Raw genomic sequence first — 20222 nt, forward strand, 5'->3', positions numbered from 1 at the left:
CAGTTCCTGCCCGCTGATTCCAGCACAATCACGACGCCGCGCGACGACATGAAAGAGGCGGCGAGAAGCAGTCAGACGAGCGACAATGGGGAGAACTATTTATCAATTAATTGGGTGCTAATTCTGTCAGTTTGTGTGGGAGGAGAGAGGACGAGGGAGGGAGGGAGAGTCCTAAATATCTCTTTTGCACTATTTCTCTCTTTCCTTCGATATCTTGTCTCCTCGCCGTCCGTCCGACAGTCAGTAATTCATCATGGCGTCCTCCTCCGAGCCGCCCTCGTGTTTCAGGAAACAAACTAAATGGTGATAAATAGAGCTTAAGATGCTGTGAAATTGTATATTTCTTCCCTCTCCAGTGTGGGAAGCAGCATGGCACGTCGGCTGAATGTTAATGCCCTCTGCCATCACAGTGGCTTGCTCTCTTTTCGTCCCTTCTCTCTTGCCCCCTCACCACCAGCCTCTCTTATATCTCTCCATCTCTCTCTCCATTCCTCTCCTCCGAGCCTCTCACATCTTTCTACTATTACTCACCACCCTTCCCTTTCCACCTCTGTATCCGCTTTTTTTTTTTTTCCTCCCCCAAAGAATTCTAATGATGGCAGGGCTTTCACAGTTTTCACATCATTTAAGACTAATATGTGACACTCAGCTGAAACCTTTGATGGCTCAGCGCTTCCACTCGGAGCTGTCAGAGCTGCAGACTTGGAACATTCCTGCGAGCTGCATTACACAATTGGTCAAGGAACAAGGAAAAGCCGGGTGTACGCAGTCAAAAGGAGATTGAAATAAATAAGAAATGGAGGGGGAAAGAAAGACGGGAGAGCAGGAGCATGCTAGTTAACTTGATCCATGTCCTTTGACACATTAGCTGGAGCATAGCGACTGATCAAAGTCTTCACAGGGACGGCATTGATGCACACACACACACACACACACACACACACACACACATCTACACACTACACCAAGGGCAGGCTTTTGGTGACAACAAAAGCATGTGCAGACATGATTTGTCGCCATCTCCTCCATCAACACTTATCCTGAGTGACAAATTGTTTGTCCCCTCAGTGCAAACGAGACGACGTCCCACCGAGCGCCCGGAGACAGCTGGAGAGTAATTGGCTATGGCCAGAAATTAAATGGGTATTAAAGCCGCTGCGAGTCTGACCAAAGGAAGCCATATCACTTTTTAACCTTGATGACAGACAGAGGGGGGAGGAGGAGGAGGAGGAGGAAGAGGAGGAGGGGATGTAGCCGTCAAGGCAAAGAGAGCGAGAAGGAAGTGGTGGAGAAGTGTTAGATAATGAGAGGGAGGTGAATGTCGCAAGAGGAGATGGGAGAATGTGAAAAGACAAGTGGAGAGAGAGAGAGAGAGAGAGAGAGAGAGAGAGAGAGAGAGAGAGAGAGAGAGAGAGAGAGAGACAGAGACAGAGACAGAGAGAGAGAGAGAGACAGAGACAGAGACAGAGAGAGAGAGAGAGAGACAGAGAGAGAGAGAGAGAGAGAGAGAGAGAGAGAGAGAGAGAGAGAGAGACTCTCTCTGCAGGAAAGCCTGAACACGGACGTGTTGGCGGTTTAAAGCATCTTCATAAATTAGTGACTCATCTGAATGTGTGCAGATGTCACTCGGACCCTAAAGCCCAACATCTCACTCAGATGGTACGTCACCTCTCTCCTGTCAATCATATCATATGATCACGATTTAGATCAATCAAAGTGCTGTAAAGTGGCCTTGCAATGATTTTAGTTTGACTGAAGTTTTAGGTTTATTTTAACGTCGGGGCAAAGTCACTTTGATGGTAAATTTGGCATTCATGCTATAAACAAAAAAAAGTTCAATTAAAATCTCAACGTTTTTTGCATTACGATCACCAAATGTGATGGAAGTTATTTGTGAAAACTAAGGTGCAGGTTTAGGACTAAATTGTGACGGATGATCTCATTTTTCAACACTTTACTGAGTCACAGTGATCCAGCTGAAGGTACATTTATAAGAGGAGAAAAATAAAAGCAGTTTACATCCAAAAGTCTAGAAACTCGCTGACTTCAAACTGCCCTTCAGTGCTCAGGACGCGTTGGAAGCTAATTTTTTATTTATTGTTAAATGGGGGAAAAAGAAAACTAGCACAACTATCCAAAGAGCGTGCAGAGCATCTGTTGGGCCGCGGGCCTCGCACAATGAAGCCGGATGGATAAAGATCGATCAGACATTAACGCACAGCGGGAAGACTCAATACTGTAGCTTGTAAATTAGACGGCGAGCAGAAGCCGCAGGCCGGCGAGCGGCAGCACAGACGCCAAACCGTCGCCTCTGTGGCGAATTATACCTCTGACATCACAAAGGGAAGAGACAGAGAAACACAATAAAAAGGCTCTCTCAAAACCGTAAACAAAAATGAAAGCGCTTCTTTGTTCCTCTGATCTTTTTTTTTTTTTTTACCCCCAAAATAGGATTCAGGAAGGAATAAAAAAAGAACGATCTCTCCTTATATAGTTTTCTCTGAAGTGGTTTCCATGATAACAGACTTGCTCCGTCTGATCGCCTTTGAACATCACTCCACTCAGAAAGAGCCCAGATGCAGAAGAAGTGTGAGTGACAGGTAAAGGAAAGAGGTGGAGGTATGTGTAGCCTGGAAATAATACACATGGAAATGTAACTGCCCACAGTCTGGGAGCAACACCTGTCAGACCCAGTTCAGACCTAGAAATAGCGAAAGCTTTTCATACCTGGACTAAAACATGAACGGCGAGAGCTATTTGAACACTTCCATCGCTGTAACAACAATAACACTGGTGGGATTTCAGGATGTGGATGTAGCAGTAAATATGATGACAGAGCACTGAAGAAACACAGATTATAATCAGAATCAGAAACTTTTTATTGCCACGTGATTTGGTACAAACGAGGAATTTGTCCTGGCGGGAGGTGCATCACAACACAACAACAACAACAACGAACATTTAACTATACAAGAGAAAGTATAAAATAAAATTTGGATAAAAACAAGTAATAAGTAAATAAGTACGGTGCAGTAAATATGCAGTAGATAATTAGCGGTGCAATTAAAAAATAGAAACAAAGGTGTAACGATCAATAATAATAACAATAATAAGAGTAAAGGTGAAGTAAAGTGCACAGAATGAGGTTATGATTGTTGAAAGTGACAGGTGATGGGTAAAGTGGAGAGTGACTATGAATGTGTGGGGGGATGTGCAGGAGAGAGAAGAGAGAAGAGAAGGTCCATGCACTGAGCCGACACTGAACCCGACCCCACGAGGGAGGCGTCAGTCCAAACCTCACGACTTCACCTGCGCTCGACGCCCAGGAAGTTCTTCTTTATTTCAAAGTCAAACTGCCGCGTGTGGAGTTTGCAGAGCCCGAGATAATCGTCATGAAAAGGTGACGCTTTGTGGGAGAAGAGATCGGACTGCAGCGTCTGAATCCGGAGGTCGCGAGGTTCACGGAGGCGTCCGGCTTTAGCTCGTAGCGTGAAGCTAGCGTATGCTAACGCAGTGGTTCCTCCAACTTTTTCTGTTGCAAAGAAGATAAATGTTCGGGCCCCAGCGCCTAAACTAAATAGTCCAACCTATTAAGACTCCAAAAATAACTAATATTTGGCAAAAAGATGACGACAAGGAGGCCGGTTGGATCCCTCGTCTCCATAGTTTGCATGTTGAAGTGTCCTTGAGCAAGACACCGAAGGCCCAGAGCGTCACAGCAGCACAGAGATCCTTCATTACTAAAGATGTGGATTTAATAAAAGGATTTTTTTTTAATCTTTTTTTTTAATTAAATAATCTGCATCCTATGGAAGCACATTTCCACCGTAAAAAAAAAAAAAATAGGACCAAAAAAAAAAAGTACATTGTTGTCCTTCCATTGACCATTTTTAATAACTGAGTAAAATACAAAGTCCACACATATATTAAATTAATTATTTACTTTAAAGTAACCCATCAGTACAGTTACAGGTGGTTGACATTGAAAACTTATCTTTTGGTAAATAACAAGAGCACTTGAATATAAAACAGTGTTAAACAATGTTAAAATAAAAGAATACGTGAATTGAAACAAGATTGAACTATTTTGTGACTTGTACTTGTTTTGTTGTATGAACAATACATATTTACATTTAAATGAAGGTATTGCAAAACCAAAGTGATGAAATAACGTTTTGTTTAGATGATTTATTTTCGTCAACGAAAAAAAAAAGTTGATTTTTTTTTTATTGTCCTAATGTTTGTTTTTTTTAGTGTTAATTTTTTTAAATTTTTTTTTATGTGTCCTAATTTTATTTAATTTTTTTTTGGTCTTAATTTTTTGGGGGGGTTGGGGTCCTATTTTTTGTTTTTTTGGTCCTAATTTGTGTGTGTGTGTGTGTGTGTGTGTGTGTGTGTGTGTGTGTGTGTCAGAAATGGGCTTCCATAGAATGAGACGCTTTGGTCGAACCTACAAACCTCTGGTTGGTGATTAGCGGGTTGAGCAGCAATATTCCAGCATGTGGATTCCTCAAGGTGTGAGAAGGATTTCACACCTGCGTTTAACAGCGATGCTACAACTCATTAACGTGTTCACAATTGGAACCAATTTAATTGCACGGGAACTTTTGGGACGATGCTGGAGAGCAATTTGTCATTGCACATAAACACTTAAAACAGGTTTCTTTGGGACACGTCCGTGCATGTTCCTGTAAATTCATGAACCAGTAAGCCGCTGTCTGGGACTCAACAAAAAAATAAAATAAAACTTTACGGCTCCAGCATTTTAAAAGGCTTTCGACTGTAAACTGCTCACAGGATCTATATATTCACATGCAGCGTTTTCACTGCAGCGACGAGGTTTAGTGACTTTAAAAAAGAGCCACTGAATCCTGGGCAATGTGTTCCCTCGCAAATCATCAGAGCGTGCCTCTGGAAGACGAAGGAGGATCCGTCCTTTTTAAAAAAACAGTGACAGTGTAAAAAAAAAGGAAGAAAAGAAGATGGTGGCGAGGATTAGGACTGCTTTAGCTGAGCTCATTTACATCCCGAGCATCAGCAATCTAATGCTACTTGAGGAGGGATTAAGCCTCTCTCTCCTTGACTTTGATCAGATATACAACACTTGTCTTTCTACTTAGAAATATGCACCCCAAAGGAAAGAGGGAAGAGGCTCATGTATAACTTGACACTACCTCAGGTTCTTCCTTTGTAATGATTCCTGTGTTAATGCAAAAAGGCGACTCGCTCATCGGCTCAGCTGTGGCGTTAAATATTGATACGGCTGAGAAGTATTACAGAGAGATATGCAACGACTGCAGAGATGCAACGTCCTCTTCCTGCTGGTCATAATGACGATTACAACGGATGCCAACTTGCTCTTTGATTGAATAATGATAGAGCAGTAACCACGTTACATAAGAGTGAGGTCATTTTTTTTGTTGGCTGAAAAAGATATTCACGTCACGTCATTATCCGGAGCGAAATCAATGAATATGTAACGTGGGGATCACCTTGGTAACTCAGTTCTTACCGAGACGCTGTGACGATGGTTGCTAGTTATCAGCCTTTTGAGAGCGAATTGAAGGACTTCTGGCGCCGGCGGCTTCAATATTGAGCCGTTTCCATATCAGTTGTAACAGCGAGGACACTTCAGCGCTCACTGGGACGGAAAACATGTTCGACTCGAGTGGCAAAGAGTTGAGAAGGAGCACAGCGCGTCAGTCCGGTTGCATTAGCAGACGTGGATGTGAAACCTGGTTTTCTTTCCTCGTTTATGGAGGTAGATTTGTGTCTTTTTTACCCGAGCAAATTTCTTGTTTGTAAGTGAATTGTCTCCAAATCTTTGCTCTCCATTCAAAAAAGTGCTTTAATTTTTTTTTTTTTTTAAACGCTCTCAAAACTAAAATTACACCTTAAAAAAAAAAAAATTCTCTTAATAAAAACAACAAAAAAAAAAAAAAAGCTTTCAGAACTCAAATTTGCTCCGAAAAAAAAAACCTGCTCTCTCAATCTGTAAAGTTTTTTTGAGCCATTTTTTTTTTAGCCCATTTGAGTTCTGAGAGAGGTTTTTTTTTCAGAGCAATTTTTGGTTTTGAGAGCGTTTTTTTATTTTTTTGGAGAGCGTTTTTTGGAATTGAAAGCAAAGATTTGGAGATCATCTACTTAACAAGAAATTTGACACAAATCTACCTTCATACTAGTTCTCTCGTTCCGTTGGACAGCGACCATGACGGCGTATCAATAGACCGTATTCTCTCGCGCTGCCGCAACGTCCGCCGCTAGCTGTCCCGCCGCTAGCTGTCCCGCCGCTAGCTGTCCCGCCGCTAGCTGTCCCGCCGCTAGCTGTCCCGCCGCTAGCTGTCCCGCCGCCCGGCTTCATGAGCGTCCGGAGACAAATTAGATTGTGGGAACCAGAATGGGCTCCTGGGAGGCGCGGTGGCGGCTCGCGATTAGAATAGCCATTAATTCTCCATCTCTTGCTTTGGAGTTGATGCGGTCTGAAGTTTTTTTCTCTCTCCTCCATCCATCTACTTACATCTCTCGCTCTCTGTTTTACTGTCAACCTTTCAAGCGCTGTTGTCGCATTTTAAAAGTGGCACACGCAAAGGATGAAACACGCACTCATGGTTGATCTCCAGGGGATAAAACACCTGGCGTCACAGTAACTAAAGTACATTGTTATGGCTCTCCTATAAACCTTCCACACCATCAATTACACCGTTTCCCAATGATGGAGATGAGTAAGCATGATGGTGATGTGTGGGTTGTTTCATATGAGACCACATTAACAAGTTTAATACTGAATGACATCGCTCCGTCCATACTGATTTGCATGTTGTGCCTCCAGGTTTAAACAACATCAGTGACCATTTTTTAATCAACAACTCGGTCCAGCAAATATACTCACATCTGATAATTCCACAGTTTAGTATTGAGGTTTAATGTTGGGACAAATGTGGCTTCATGATCCTGTTAAAGCGGTGTTTGTATTGTGCATTAGTCTCCTCTGCCCTTCTCTCTCTCCCCTCCTCTTTTCATTCCTCCCGTCTTCCCGTCAGCCGAACACACAACCACAGAGGACGGAAGATGGAGGAGAGGCCGGGGAGGAAGATGAAAGAGGAACGAGGGATGGCGACGAGAGGAGGTGACTGGTTGAGAAACTGAGGTGTTGGGGGGGGGAGGGGAAGGAGGGGGGATTTGGGAGGGATTTTGTGTTGAGTGTGAAACAATTGGTGATGAGCAGAAAGGGCAGGATCTCCAAGGAAATGAGATCAAAGGACCATCTGCCTACATACAGGAGCTGGGCTGGATTTAGTCGTGTGTGTGTGTGTGTGTGTGTGTGTGTGTGTGTGTGTGTGTGTGTGTGTGTGTGTGTGTGTGTGTGTGTGTGTGTGACAGAGATAGAGGGAGAAAGCAGGCCTTTGGAGGAGGGATGTTTCTGGCCTGTCAATCGGGGCTAACACCATCCCTAAAAGCAAAAGCAACCCTCCATCCGCAGCGTTTTGTTCCCTCTGAACTCATTTCTCAGTCATATACTGAGCATCTTCTTTTTCTCTGCTGTGCCTTCCACGGTAGAATGAGTTGCTCTGCCGGCTTTGTGATTTCCTTTGGCCGGTCTATTGAAATGGGAGGGGGAGGGGGATCTTTGACTGGTTCAGTATACTCTCTCTCTCCTCTCTGTTGGGATGACTTTGCACAAATCTCAGGCCTGGTCGTCCACCAGCGTCCCTTCGTGGGGCGACGGTGTGAATGGGCGGATGTTCAGCAGGTGGCGCCTCTCACGGTGCGTGAAGGATGATGACATGTCGGCAATATACCATCAACATGTATCACATGTGTTCAGTTAGGATGTTTTTCCTGCTTTTCATGTCAAAAGAAAGAGCTCTCTGCTTGAATAAAGAGGCACAGACCGACTCCAAACATGTCCTTGTGCAAGATGTTTGATTTTTGATTTGATTCGAAGAGGACTATTTTCAGTAATACAGCAAAAAGAAAAACACAAGAGCAGTCGATTGTGCTGGATTGAAAGGAAATGATCAGTATCTACGGGAACGGCTTTCAATCAATCATCCCGCTAAGAGCTTCTGCTTAAATGCCACTTCATTTTCCTCGCAGTCTACTGTGTTAAGTGGAGGCTGTCGCTAAAAATAACAAACTTAACTGTCAAGGATACCCGGCCTTAAAGTGAGAGCGCGGCAGCACTTCCTGGTTGAGTTGGGGTAAAGGGAGTGATGTATGTCCTTGACTCAAGAACTTCTAACTTCACTAAACGTACGTGAACATCAATGTACCGATATACATTCATAACAAAACACCACACGAGCTGCTGCAGCTGGCGCCGACAACACTTCATTTTTCTGCTGAATCTTCAATGTTGTTTACTTGAGCTCCAACAATGCAGCCACACATTCTTGTGGAAGGATCTGGCGCTAGCTCGCTGCTCGGGCTGCTAGCTCGCTGCTCGGGCTGCTAGCTCGCTGCTCGGGCTGCTAGCTCGCTGCTCGGGCTGCTAGCTCGCTGCTCGGGCTGCTAGCTCGCTGCTCGGGCTGCTAGCTCGCTGCTCGGGCTGCTAGCTCGCTGCTCGGGCTGCTAGCTCGCTGCTTGGACTACACACTGGTGCATGCAATCTATGGGAAACACAATATTTAATAATGGCGCTTTTTGCATGAGTCTTTGTGGAGGAACTCAGTTGAACAGATCTGATGATTGAATATATTAATCGATTATTGGATGTTCATAACAAATAGTACGGGGGGGTTCAGGTGGGAACGACTTTTTCTTTACATTTAGTATATTCGGCTTACAAAAGGAGCGAGTCTTAAAACCCACATTTGACGGTATGTCGTGGATTATTTGCGTCAGTGTTGACGACGTGTCGTCTGAGCACAGCGAGGGATAAACGGCTCGGTATGAAGAGCACCAGTCATTCATCAACCGGCTGTCAGTAGGAAACCATCATGATGCCATGGCCTTCCTCTTCATTCTCTGTTCCTGATGGTTGAGCAGAAGACTTCACGCGAGACAAATTACCGATGCACAGCATCCTTTAGGGTTCAAATCCTGGCCAACGCAGTATTTCTGAACACGCTGGGAAGATTCCCCGAGCAGAAAATGAAGCAAAAACCATTACGACGCTCTCCGAGTGTCAGAAAGGAAAAATCGATTACACCTCAAGCAATGCTGAAACTTTGAAGTATTTTTAATACTGTAAATGGATCTTGGCTCTTGCTGTTCGCGCATACTGTTTATGTCTATGTGTTTTGTGCGTGTTGAGTGAGTCGACAGCGCGTGAGTGATGTGGAAACGTTGGGCCGGCATGCTGAAGAGCTTCCTTCTGTGCGATGTGAAGATTTGGTGCATTATTAGACGAGATGGCGTGATTTGGGTCCCTTTTACTGAGCCAGGCAGAAGATTTAAAGGCTAAAAAATGTCATGTGTCAGCAGCCTCGGCAGGGAAAAGGCCCAAAGTAGTTTCACAGGTTCCAGGTGCGACTGAATGATGTGTTGGCTTCACTTTAGATCCTCCAGACTGTCCCAGCACTCTGCTTTTAAGTGCAGCCCAGGCAGAGATGCAGAGATCCAGTAAAACGTACCACTCCTGCTCAAGGAATTAATGTATTTATAAATATTTAATTAACCTTTTTGAGCCACGGAGTATCTAATCAAGTTCTTCAACATGATTAAAATCATTCCATCTTATTAGATTGAAACCAAACTTACAGATCTCAGGCAGAGCTGTGGCAGACTTCACGGTATCTATCGCACGAACATCAAGCTGTCAATCATGTGGAAGCAATTAACTTTAAGCAAAAAATGCTCATTTTAAATGTCTTCGGGGAAGCCTTAAAATGTGCCGATAACATGTAACCGCCGATCCCTCACAGTCACATTGTACTACTGGGAGAAAGTTTGGCCAGCAGCAGTAATCATCTGCAGTTTGAATGATTTATAACTCAATTTCGGCGATGAAACGGCGCCTTACCTCTGCAGATCGGCACGGGGAAGTCCCACACAGACACGCCGGCCGCCGTGGTCACGCAGGTGAGGAGCGAATGGCCGTCCAGGACGTAGCCGGTGACGCAGCGGTAGCGGATCTTCCCCCCGACGTTGAACTGCGTCCCATTCAGGATGCCTTTAGGGGGAACGCCCGGGTTCCCACACGAGCTGCTTCTCAGCTCTGGAAAGATTGAAAGAGAAACGCAGCTTCAACACATGAAGCATAGACTTCTATACAACCAGAGGAGTCGCCCCCTGGTGGTCAGGAGAGAGAATGCAGCTTTAACACATGAAGCATAGACTTCTATACAACCAGAGGAGTCGCCCCCTGGTGGTCAGGAGAGAGAATGCAGCTTTAACACATGAAGCATAGACTTCTATACAACCAGAGGAGTCGCCCCCTGGTGGTCAGGAGAGAGAATGCAGCTTTAACACATGAAGCAGTGACTTCTATACAACCAGGATGCCTTTGGGTGGAACGCCCGGGTTTCCACACAAGCTGCTTCTCAGCTCTGGGAAGATATGCACTTTCCAGTGTTTTCCTAAATGTGTGTGGTCATGCCAGCAAAGCGGTGCGGTTGCGTGTTCGTAGTTCTAGCGATCTAAAAAGATGTCCGTATCATATTTGGGTTTGTTAGTCATCTTGGCTCCGGCGTCGGGAGCGTTTGTTTCGTGCCGTTAGCCAGTAAATGTCAGGCTGACATTTATAACATCGCGACTCAGACGCTTAATAATGTCTGCAGAGCTGAAATTACCGAGGGAAGATGATAAAAAACAATGCTCTTGACAGAGAATGTTGAAGCACCACAACGGTGTTGCACCCATCTCTTTACATTAGGAGTTCACAAAATAACAATAAAGCTGCAGTGGTGGGTGGGGGGGTGATGGGGGGGGTGAGAGAGCAACAAGCGCATTCACACAAAGCCCAAAGCAAAGAAAAAGCAAGGTCGTTAAAAAGAAAAGATGGCGAGAGAACGTGAAAGGAGCTGCAGACTGTAATCATCCTCCTGCTCGGCCTCGGTTCCTTAAAAGCTGTTACAGAACTCGTATTATTGTCAAAGTTTCAAAAAAAAAAAAAAAAAAAAAAGGTAAAAAAAACTCACACACAAAAACGTATTAAAAAATAAATTACAGCACTGAATGTCCAATTTTAAGAGCTGGTATTACCTGATAGCGACCGCACACGAATACTGACCGGCCATGAAAACACTCACACCACTTTCAGCCCGTTTTACCGCGTCATCTCTTTATGTTTCGTTTATTACCTTTAGTTTGTACCCTTTCATTTATGACCCAAAACAAATGTTACATGTGTTATTTAATCTGTAAAATAACAATGTGGTGAAGTCAGAAGGCCGGTACATGAACAGGGACCTGAATATATTCCAAACGTCCGTTAATCATGGTACGAACATGTTGAGGGATTAAACTGCATGAGACAAAACTAACATAACAATAACAAATATTGCTTGTACTAAATTGCATTCCTATCTTCTATTTTTTATTTAAATCCTTTGGCAGAAACACTTTTGAAGATGGCATATCGAACGTGTACTTCATCAAGAAATGAGGAACACCATCACATTGTGTTTATGAGCTAAACTACTGACGGATCATCTCTAAGTTGAGATAAAGGCCTGCTCCTCCATCCTGTATTCTCCAGCTTCAACACCATCTTGCAGTACATCCGACCACCAGAACTCCATCTGCAACACGTCTGCATGAAAACTATCTCCAAAGATGATTGAACCCGTAGAGAACATAGCGCACCATCATCTCCTCTTGCTTCAGTTTGAAAGCTAAAGATCTGAGGTCCGTTTGGCGGCTGAAGGCAACCTCATGTCTGCGCTTCAGACAACGGTATTATTATTATTATTATTATTGTCTTTTCGGAAACTACTTTCCTAATATTGTGCATTTTAGGGATTAGTGAACTCGTGCTTTGTCATCTATTCACAGTTAAGTATTTCATACGAGCGACAGCAGTCAAGAAAAGATCACTTTTGGTGAAAAAAAATTAATTTAAATCGAATAAAATCAGCTTGGAGATATTATTAAATATAACAAATACAACTCAAATAAGCTCAGATACTTCATTTAACCATCAAATATGAAGCGTGTTTCTAAAAAGCGAGTCTTAAGCTTCATGACAAAGAATACTTCATCACTGAGTCTGTGGCTAACGATGAACAAAACCAATTATTCTTAAAGATGCAGAGTCTTCCTGCAGCCTGAAGCTGCTCACCGATGGTCCAGTCAGAAGTGTTCCTTCTGATGTGAGGCGTCCGTTTGAGTGCAACCGGCGAACAAAAAGGCATTTTAAAAACGTACAATCCGTACGAGACGGGTGGAGAAGTCGATCTGAGCAGTTGATTTCAGTGAGAGGCTGCATTTTCTAAGACTAATAATTTCCAGGAATAATTTCGAAAATCCAATTACCAATCCACTTTGCCCTGCAGATGCTCTCACTCACACTCACACACACACACACACACACACACACACACACACCTCGTATACGCATGATCTCAAATGAATGCAATATAAAATCATGCCGGCTGTTTATTTTCATACGAGCAAAATTAACCACCAGCAGGACGGAGTGATTGACAGCCCGTGTGAGCGATGTCTCGGTGCGGCGCGAGGCCGAGCTAACGCAGCGCTAATGATACGTGACCGACGCCGGGTGAGCGGCGAGAGGCAGAGTTGAGAATGCAAACAGGTTTGACATCTGACCAGAGCGGCGGCTCCGTCTCCGAAGGATTACATTTGCACCTATTTTGCATTAGAAAAAAAAATAAAAAATGCGAAAACTATTATTTACACAAAGTTTTGTCGGGTTTAACCACGGCAGTCGATTTTTTTGACTTGACATTCAGATGTGCAAACCGACAAGGTTGCTCTCTTATATATAATCCATGGTGCTGTGAGCAGGATGGCACACATCTGAACAGAAAGGTAAAGCAATAGATCGAAAAAACTGCATCCAGAAATGTGGTTATACTGTGAATATTAATCCGAGGGTAAAGACTCAGCTTGTATGCTCGCAGTGCAGCAGCGTGACGCCCGCTAACAAACAGACTGTGTCATCGTGGGAGTCAGAGAGAGCCTGTGGAATTTAAATGCAATTGTCTGAAATATCAAATTTGATGGGAGAGGGGGGGGTTAAGCAAAGTGCGACACCAACACATGAAAGGCAATCTAAATATCTAAACACTGCCCACAATAAGCCGTCTCCACTTTGATGCAGAGAACAGCGGAGTGAAAGTGCAGCGCTGCTGCTGCGCTGAGAGCTCTCTGAATCAAAAGCATCCAAACAAGACACAACATCAGTCGGTCAGGGGGAAGGGTGTGTGTGTGTGTGTGTGTGTGTGCGACCAGATGTTGTGCAGAACTCCCCGGTTCCCACAAAGCCTTCCATCACACCGATGGTGTTTGACTGGACGGTTTCCCCTCTGAGGACGAGGATGGCGGGAGACCAGCGGCTCGCTGCGCTTCAGCTATTTAACACTCATCCGGGCAATTTAAAGAAAACGAAGAGCAGTTGATCAGCAGGAGCTGAATGAGGCTGCCAAGCCTTCTGCACACGACTTATTAGTGGATGTTCTGAGCCAATTATGTTTAAAAGGAAAACAAGGTTAGGTGCCTACGCGTCACATGCTGTACATTTCATGCAGCTCTGCAGGGTCGAGTCATTTTAATGCCTCTCTAAAGCCACAACATTAACGACGCAATATACCTGGAGGGGGGGGGGGGTACGATGGACAGATACTCCATCGTACCTTTGATGACGCATCTGCATGATGCAATATATATATATATATATATATATATATATATATATATATATATATATATATATATATATATATATATATATATATACACGCTGCATGGGATGTGCTACTGCTAACAAGTGTCTTGACTAAACTGCTGCGACTTGGATGTGACTCGGAGTCTAATCAAGGACTTAAAAGTGTGTGTGTGTGTGTGTGTGTGTGTTACAAATCAAACCGTGTACCCTGATTGGAATTATAATTTCATCTGCCAGATGTTGCCGGGATCTCAGACAGATTGCACTCAGCCGGATAAAAATATGATAACATATAAATTATTTTTACAGGATGACGCCACATTTTTTCCGGCGAATGTAATGGCCTTTAATAATTTCTTGTGGATTCGTCTTCGCAGGAGAATAAAGTCGATGAAAGAAAGACAAACGAAAGGAAACATCCTGCAGCCCGAACAATACGTGTTGGTGTACCAAGTGATTCAGAGATTACATAAAAGACATCCACAGTTAGAATCATTACTGGTGGCAACTGTTCTGCAGGAAGCGGTGTGGAGGGAACGCGAGCGCGTGTTGTAGTTTGCAGAAAGTCACCCCGGGTCACTAATTAAAAAGTAATAGATACATTGCAGCTGTAATTACAGCAGCTCTGACTCATTGGCCTTTGATTTGTACCGCGAGTCATAACTAATGTCTCAGGCAGACACGGCTGGAGGATTAACTCCAAGGACGTGTGACACACACTGGAAGCAGTTTGCTTGCGTTCGGCCGCTCACTGCAGAGGAAACTGTTGCAGCTGTACAGTCGCCGCATCGCTGAAGGAAAGAAGCAATATTCAAGTATTGAATAAGAGCCGGCACTTCACGTTGAATCAGGATGTTCCACTTTTACGAGGGTTTCAAGAGCCCCCCCTAAAGAAATCAAGTGTTTGGGATCCAGCGTTAGCCCTGAGCTAACTAGCGCTGCTGTCTGGAGCGCCCTAAATAAATTGTTGATCGAACTGAACTTTTGGAAAACAGCTGCTCCTAAACACCAGGGGGGTGGTGCAACAAAAACTCATCAAAACCTGAACAAACTGCACCGAGAGAGAGAAACAAACCACAAAAAGCTCCACCCACTCTGCAGAGAGACACAGCACCACCCACTCTGCAGAGAGACACAGCACCACCCACTCTGCAGAGAGACACAGCACCACCCACTCTGCAGAGAGACACACAGCACCACCCACTCTGCAGAGACACACAGCACCACCCACTCTGCAGAGAGACACACAGCACCACCCACTCTGCAGAGAGACACACAGCACCACCCACTCTGCAGAGAGACACACAGCACCACCCACTCTGCAGAGAGACACACAGCACCACCCACTCTGCAGAGAGACACAGCACCACCCGCTCTGCAGAGAGACACACAGCACCACCCACTCTGCAGAGAGACACACAGCACCACCCACTCTGCAGAGAGACACAGCACCACCCACTCTGCAGAGAGACACACAGCACCACCCACTCTGCAGAGAGACACAGCACCACCTACTCTGCAGAGAGACACACAGCACCACCCACTCTGCAGAGAGACACAGCACCACCCACTCTGCAGAGAGACACAGCACCACCCACTCTGCAGAGAGACACACAGCACCACCCACTCTGCAGAGACACACAGCACCACCCACTCTGCAGAGACACACAGCACCACCCACTCTGCAGAGACACACAGCACCACCCACTCTGCAGAGACACACAGCACCACCCACTCTGCAGAGAGACACACAGCACCACCCACTCTGCAGAGACACACAGCACCACCCACTCTGCAGAGACACACAGCACCACCCACTCTGCAGAGAGACGCCGGGTGGAGTCGCAGCGAGCGTCGTGTGCGACGCCAGAGAGAAACGCCAACAATGACCAACAACATCAGCCTCTCCGACCTTTGTGGACCCATCAGGAGGAGAAAGACGCAGCGGTTGTAAATCTTTACGAACAACGTCTCAATCTTACAAGAGAACGTCGACACAGGACATGTTTTATATTTATTTTGCTTATTGGATGTATTTGAGTACGAAGAGCGAATAAGACCCGAGTGAAACCACGTTGAGGGATTCTGTCTTTATAACAAACAACATGTTGACCTACAACTTATGTTGTTTCTCCTGCAGCTACAACACAGACTTATAGTCTACTATAGTTGAGATAGTTCCAGAATTTAAGTTGTTTAACTGTTTTTGCACGTTATTGCATCCACTTCATGTCAGACAGGAGAGAAACATGAAGCTACATCTTCTGCATGTTTGCACAAATGGAAGAATTGACAAATGGAACTGGCTGTTGGGGCTTCGGTCGTCTCTCTCGCTGCAGGAACTGTTGAATGAGGGAGGTGGGCGCGAGAGAGAAGAGCTATTTATCTCATCCTGTGCATCTAATGACGCTGCAGCGCTTTGAAGGAAGATGGAAGTTTGACGGAGTGGTGTGTTTGTGAGCACACACACACACACACACACACACACACACACACACACACACACACACACACTTCCCCCACAGGAGCTGCCTGCAGGCCGCCTGTCTGGCATCCTGGCTGCTTCGCTGGATTTCCCCGTGCAGGCGGGGGGAGAGTATTGACTGGAGCCATGTTGGATCACAGGGCAATGCGAGCTGGTAAACAACACACACACACACACACACACACACACACACACACACACACACACACACACACACACACACACACACACACTCTTCCAACTCAGCGGTCACTCTGCATAGCCACGGGAGGACAGATGAAATGATTTGGGGAGAAAAGATGAAATGATGTTTTCTGGGTCACCTGTCTTTCAAAGACTTTTCCAAATAAAGGGCAGGTTGAAATGGCATCCAGGCAGGTTTTTTTCTGTTTTTTTTCTCCCAGATAGACACGGCAATGTTTTCACAGCAAATACAACAACCTTCAACAAAGGGCAAGCAGATAGCATTACTCCCAGCTCGTGCAGAGCCTCCCTCCATCCCATTGGGACGCGACAAGCGACGGCCGTTGAAAGAAACCTCCTCCTCCATCCCTCCTCTCCTTAATAAATGCAGCTTGACCCCTTCAGGCCTTGCTCAAGGGTTCAGACTGCAGGATCACACAGAGACAGGTCATAGTAGAGGCACTTATCAGTAATGCAAGGCACAGAAAGTTGGAGCTGTTTTTCAATCCAAGACGCTCGACTAAAAGATTCACAAGCGGCAGAGAAGTTAAATTCCAGCCGGCCGCGTCCTTCCCCGCGTCCTCCTCCACACGCCGATTCAAACTCCCATGATCGCCGTCACGATTCAATCACATCCGAGTGTCTCTGAGCATCACACACACTTTCCCCGGTCAACAGAGCGAGCGGCTCGTGCATATCCACATGCACATTGCGAGGCGGAGGAGCGCGTTAACCACGCGTGTTGTGCGTGTGTCACGACAGCGATGGGGACACCAGGTGACGACGTGTCCTGATGAATTGCGGCACTAAAAATCTCCTCCATCACATTTATTTCCGTCGCGGGGCCATCGTCACAGACAATACACAATTTGTTTTGGAATACAAACCGTTAAAAATAAATGCGTAGCAGCCATCATAGCAGGGATTCCTGTGAACGCGCCGGCTGCAGAGGCTGCAGAGCAGAACATACGTCTCAGATTGTTGTTTAAATATTCATGCTGTGGGCCGAGCGGCGCCGTGTAACACCAGGCTGTTGAAGAATGAATGAGAGTCATAGGAAGCTGAAGCCGTACACGTTGTGGTCCGAGTACGGCCGGCATCGCCACGGAGCCCCCAAATCTACTGGATTCAGATATTTCAGTTACGAAGACAAAACGTTTGGAGATTCTCAGAGAACCGATGCTGTACATTGTAGGAGGAAACCCTCCGTCCTGGTTTAGCTCGGCGCCGCTTTACGACCCGGTTCCACGTTGCAAACACGTGGAGATGAAAGCCAACGACTCGTAGAACGCGCTCGGACCGCCACGGCGTGACAGCGGCCGTGGTCGAGGGTTTAAGCGCCGCCGCATGTTTACACGTCACGGTGAGCGAGAGAAGAAATAACAATAAAGAATTAGGATTAAGGTGTCTGGACGTAAAATGTCACACGTATTATTAAAGATGGTTTCTTACTGGTTTAACCTTTTGAAAACGCACCTATTTTTAGGCTTCTGCTCGAAAATGTCATAACTTAAGCTCAAAAAAGGTGAATCTCTGCTATTTGAATGATGTTGGTGTTATATTGAAATAGTGTAATGAGAGTTGTGTGTTCAGATGTGTAAATATTAGTATATATGTTACTGGTTATGAGTAAATTACACAGTTTTTATAGCGAGATCTGCCATATGAAGGTCCACGACTTCATCATGATCCATCACAACACAGCAACTGTTGTGTAAATACAAGGAAATGTGTTGACCTTCCTCTCCAGTCAGCTCTTCCTCTTGTGTTTCAGGTTTTAAATGCATAAAAGAAACACATGAATGTGTTAATTGCATGAAGGCTTTTGGACTGTCAGGAACCTCGAGTCTATTTCAACAAAACAATTTTTCTCCTGTAATTTGGGGCCAATTAACACAAAAGTTTGTTTTGCTTCATATTGGTAATGGAGCAAAAACCGCTCTACACCGTGTATATACATCTATACCGTATCTACACCGTATATATACATCTATACCGTATCTATACCATAAACATACATCTATACCGTATCTATACCATAAACATACATCTATACCGTATCTACACCGTATATATACATCTATACCGTATCTATACCATAAACATACATCTATACCGTATACATACATCTATACCGTGATACTGTACAGTTACTGCAACCCCAAAGCGAACATCCTCAGAAGTTATTGTCTTGTTTTAATTGGGAGTTGAGATCAAAAGACTAACAACAGTAAAACTAGAAGCTTTAAAAGAAGCGTTTCAGTGTGACGGGTGCAAATGAACCTGAACAGTTGGTAAACAGTGACGAGCCGATGCTTCAACACCACGACGCTTTTAAATGCGCTGCAGCAACACGAGCACGTCGATCAGCAGCTGTTGAGAAAGGCCGACAGGACATGGAGGCGTCCTGTAAAAGCCCGCTGTCAATATTTAATGTACACTCTGCGTGTTTATTATTTACGCTGAAGCATTCACGCAAAGGTTGCAGCGAGCGACCACGAACGCGTTGGGATAGAAAGCCACCAGGTAAAAAGTGAGACACCTGTTGCTCTGGATCCTGTTGGGACGAACGGACTCTGACGACATGCAGCGAGCACACAGACGTGTTGATGCCGGTAAGAGTTTTAATGAAATATTTAAAAGCTCGCCAAGTCATCTGGGGCCGAACGCCACCTCTATAAATATCTCTGTGACTTCAGTCTTTAGGCCTGCGAAGAGGAGGAAGCGTGACCATGAAACCAGAGCTGCTGCTGGTCTCTGGGCGGCTGCTCTTCGTCATCTCCTCTTCCATGGCTGCAGATGGAGTTGCGACCGCAATTTTGCACACAAATCTGTTGTTAGTCTGATCTCATGCGATTAATGTAATGATTTGGTGTATTATAAATGAATGCAGTGTACAGAGTTAGAGTCACGGCCAGACTGTGTACGTTGTTTACAACACGAGTGAATATGATTTTACTGTAGAAACAAACAAAAGGATTGAAAGAAAAATGAGTTTATGTTGTACGAGTTCAATAATGGAACAACGCCAACATGAATGTATGGTCGACTCATTTCAAAAGGATTGTTAAGAAAAAACTTTTTTTAAGAGTTACAAGTGTGAATGAATGAAATATATTTATTTATTTATTTATTGTTATTTTTTGTATTAGTATTATTATTATTTTGTATTATTTATTTTTATTTTTTGTGTTTTTTTATTAGTATTATTTTTGTTGTTTTGTTATTATGATTAATATTTTTACTTATATCGAATTAATTATCTGATTTAATTGAATACAATTCAGTGAGAAGAGGGCGGAGGCTGCAGGCCGGGGTCAGCCTGTGTGTGCAGGAGAAGGTAAGGAAAGGAGACAGAAGGTCATCAAGGACACAAGGAGCAGAGGGAAAAGGACGAGCGTCGTCGCCGTAGGAGCCAAATGGGATCAAACTACGTTACTGTAAATGGACACAGGGGGCGCTCTTCTGCGCTCCTGGGGTTGTCGACATGGTCAATTAGAAGGTTATTGACGGGTGTTGGACCGGAAAGGGCAAAGGGCTTCGACCGCTTGGTGCCGTTACGCTTCGAGCAACACGGGGTTAATTGTAGGCATCTGGGGAACCGCATTAACCGGAGTAGCCCAGGAATTAGACGGCTCCTTTAACGCCAGTCATGGAGACACAAGGGCGGGAGGAAGAAGGGGAGGAAGGGGAAGGAAAGAAGTAAAGATGATGAAACGCAGAGGAAAATAAATGAGCGCTGAGGAGAGAACACAGAGCTCA

General features: G+C 44.9%; 1 protein-coding gene across 1 annotated transcript in view; it reads right to left on the reverse strand.

Annotated features, from left to right (window-relative positions):
* LOC137799537 (CUB and sushi domain-containing protein 3-like) overlaps positions 1-20222 on the reverse strand; it is a gene marked incomplete at its 5' end in the record, with an annotated part of 388544 nt that overhangs the window by 168897 nt on the left and 199425 nt on the right. Inside the window, one exon of the mRNA XM_068596333.1 lies at positions 9965-10159. Within this exon, the coding sequence (XP_068452434.1) occupies positions 9965-10159 (195 nt within the window). The remainder of the gene's footprint in view (positions 1-9964; positions 10160-20222) is intronic.

The sequence above is a fragment of the Clinocottus analis genome, unplaced genomic scaffold (assembly GCF_023055335.1).
Source record: "Clinocottus analis isolate CAN_PGR_092001 unplaced genomic scaffold, fCliAna1.0.p SCAF_36, whole genome shotgun sequence".
In the NCBI taxonomy this organism is placed as follows: Eukaryota; Metazoa; Chordata; class Actinopteri; order Perciformes; family Cottidae; genus Clinocottus; species Clinocottus analis.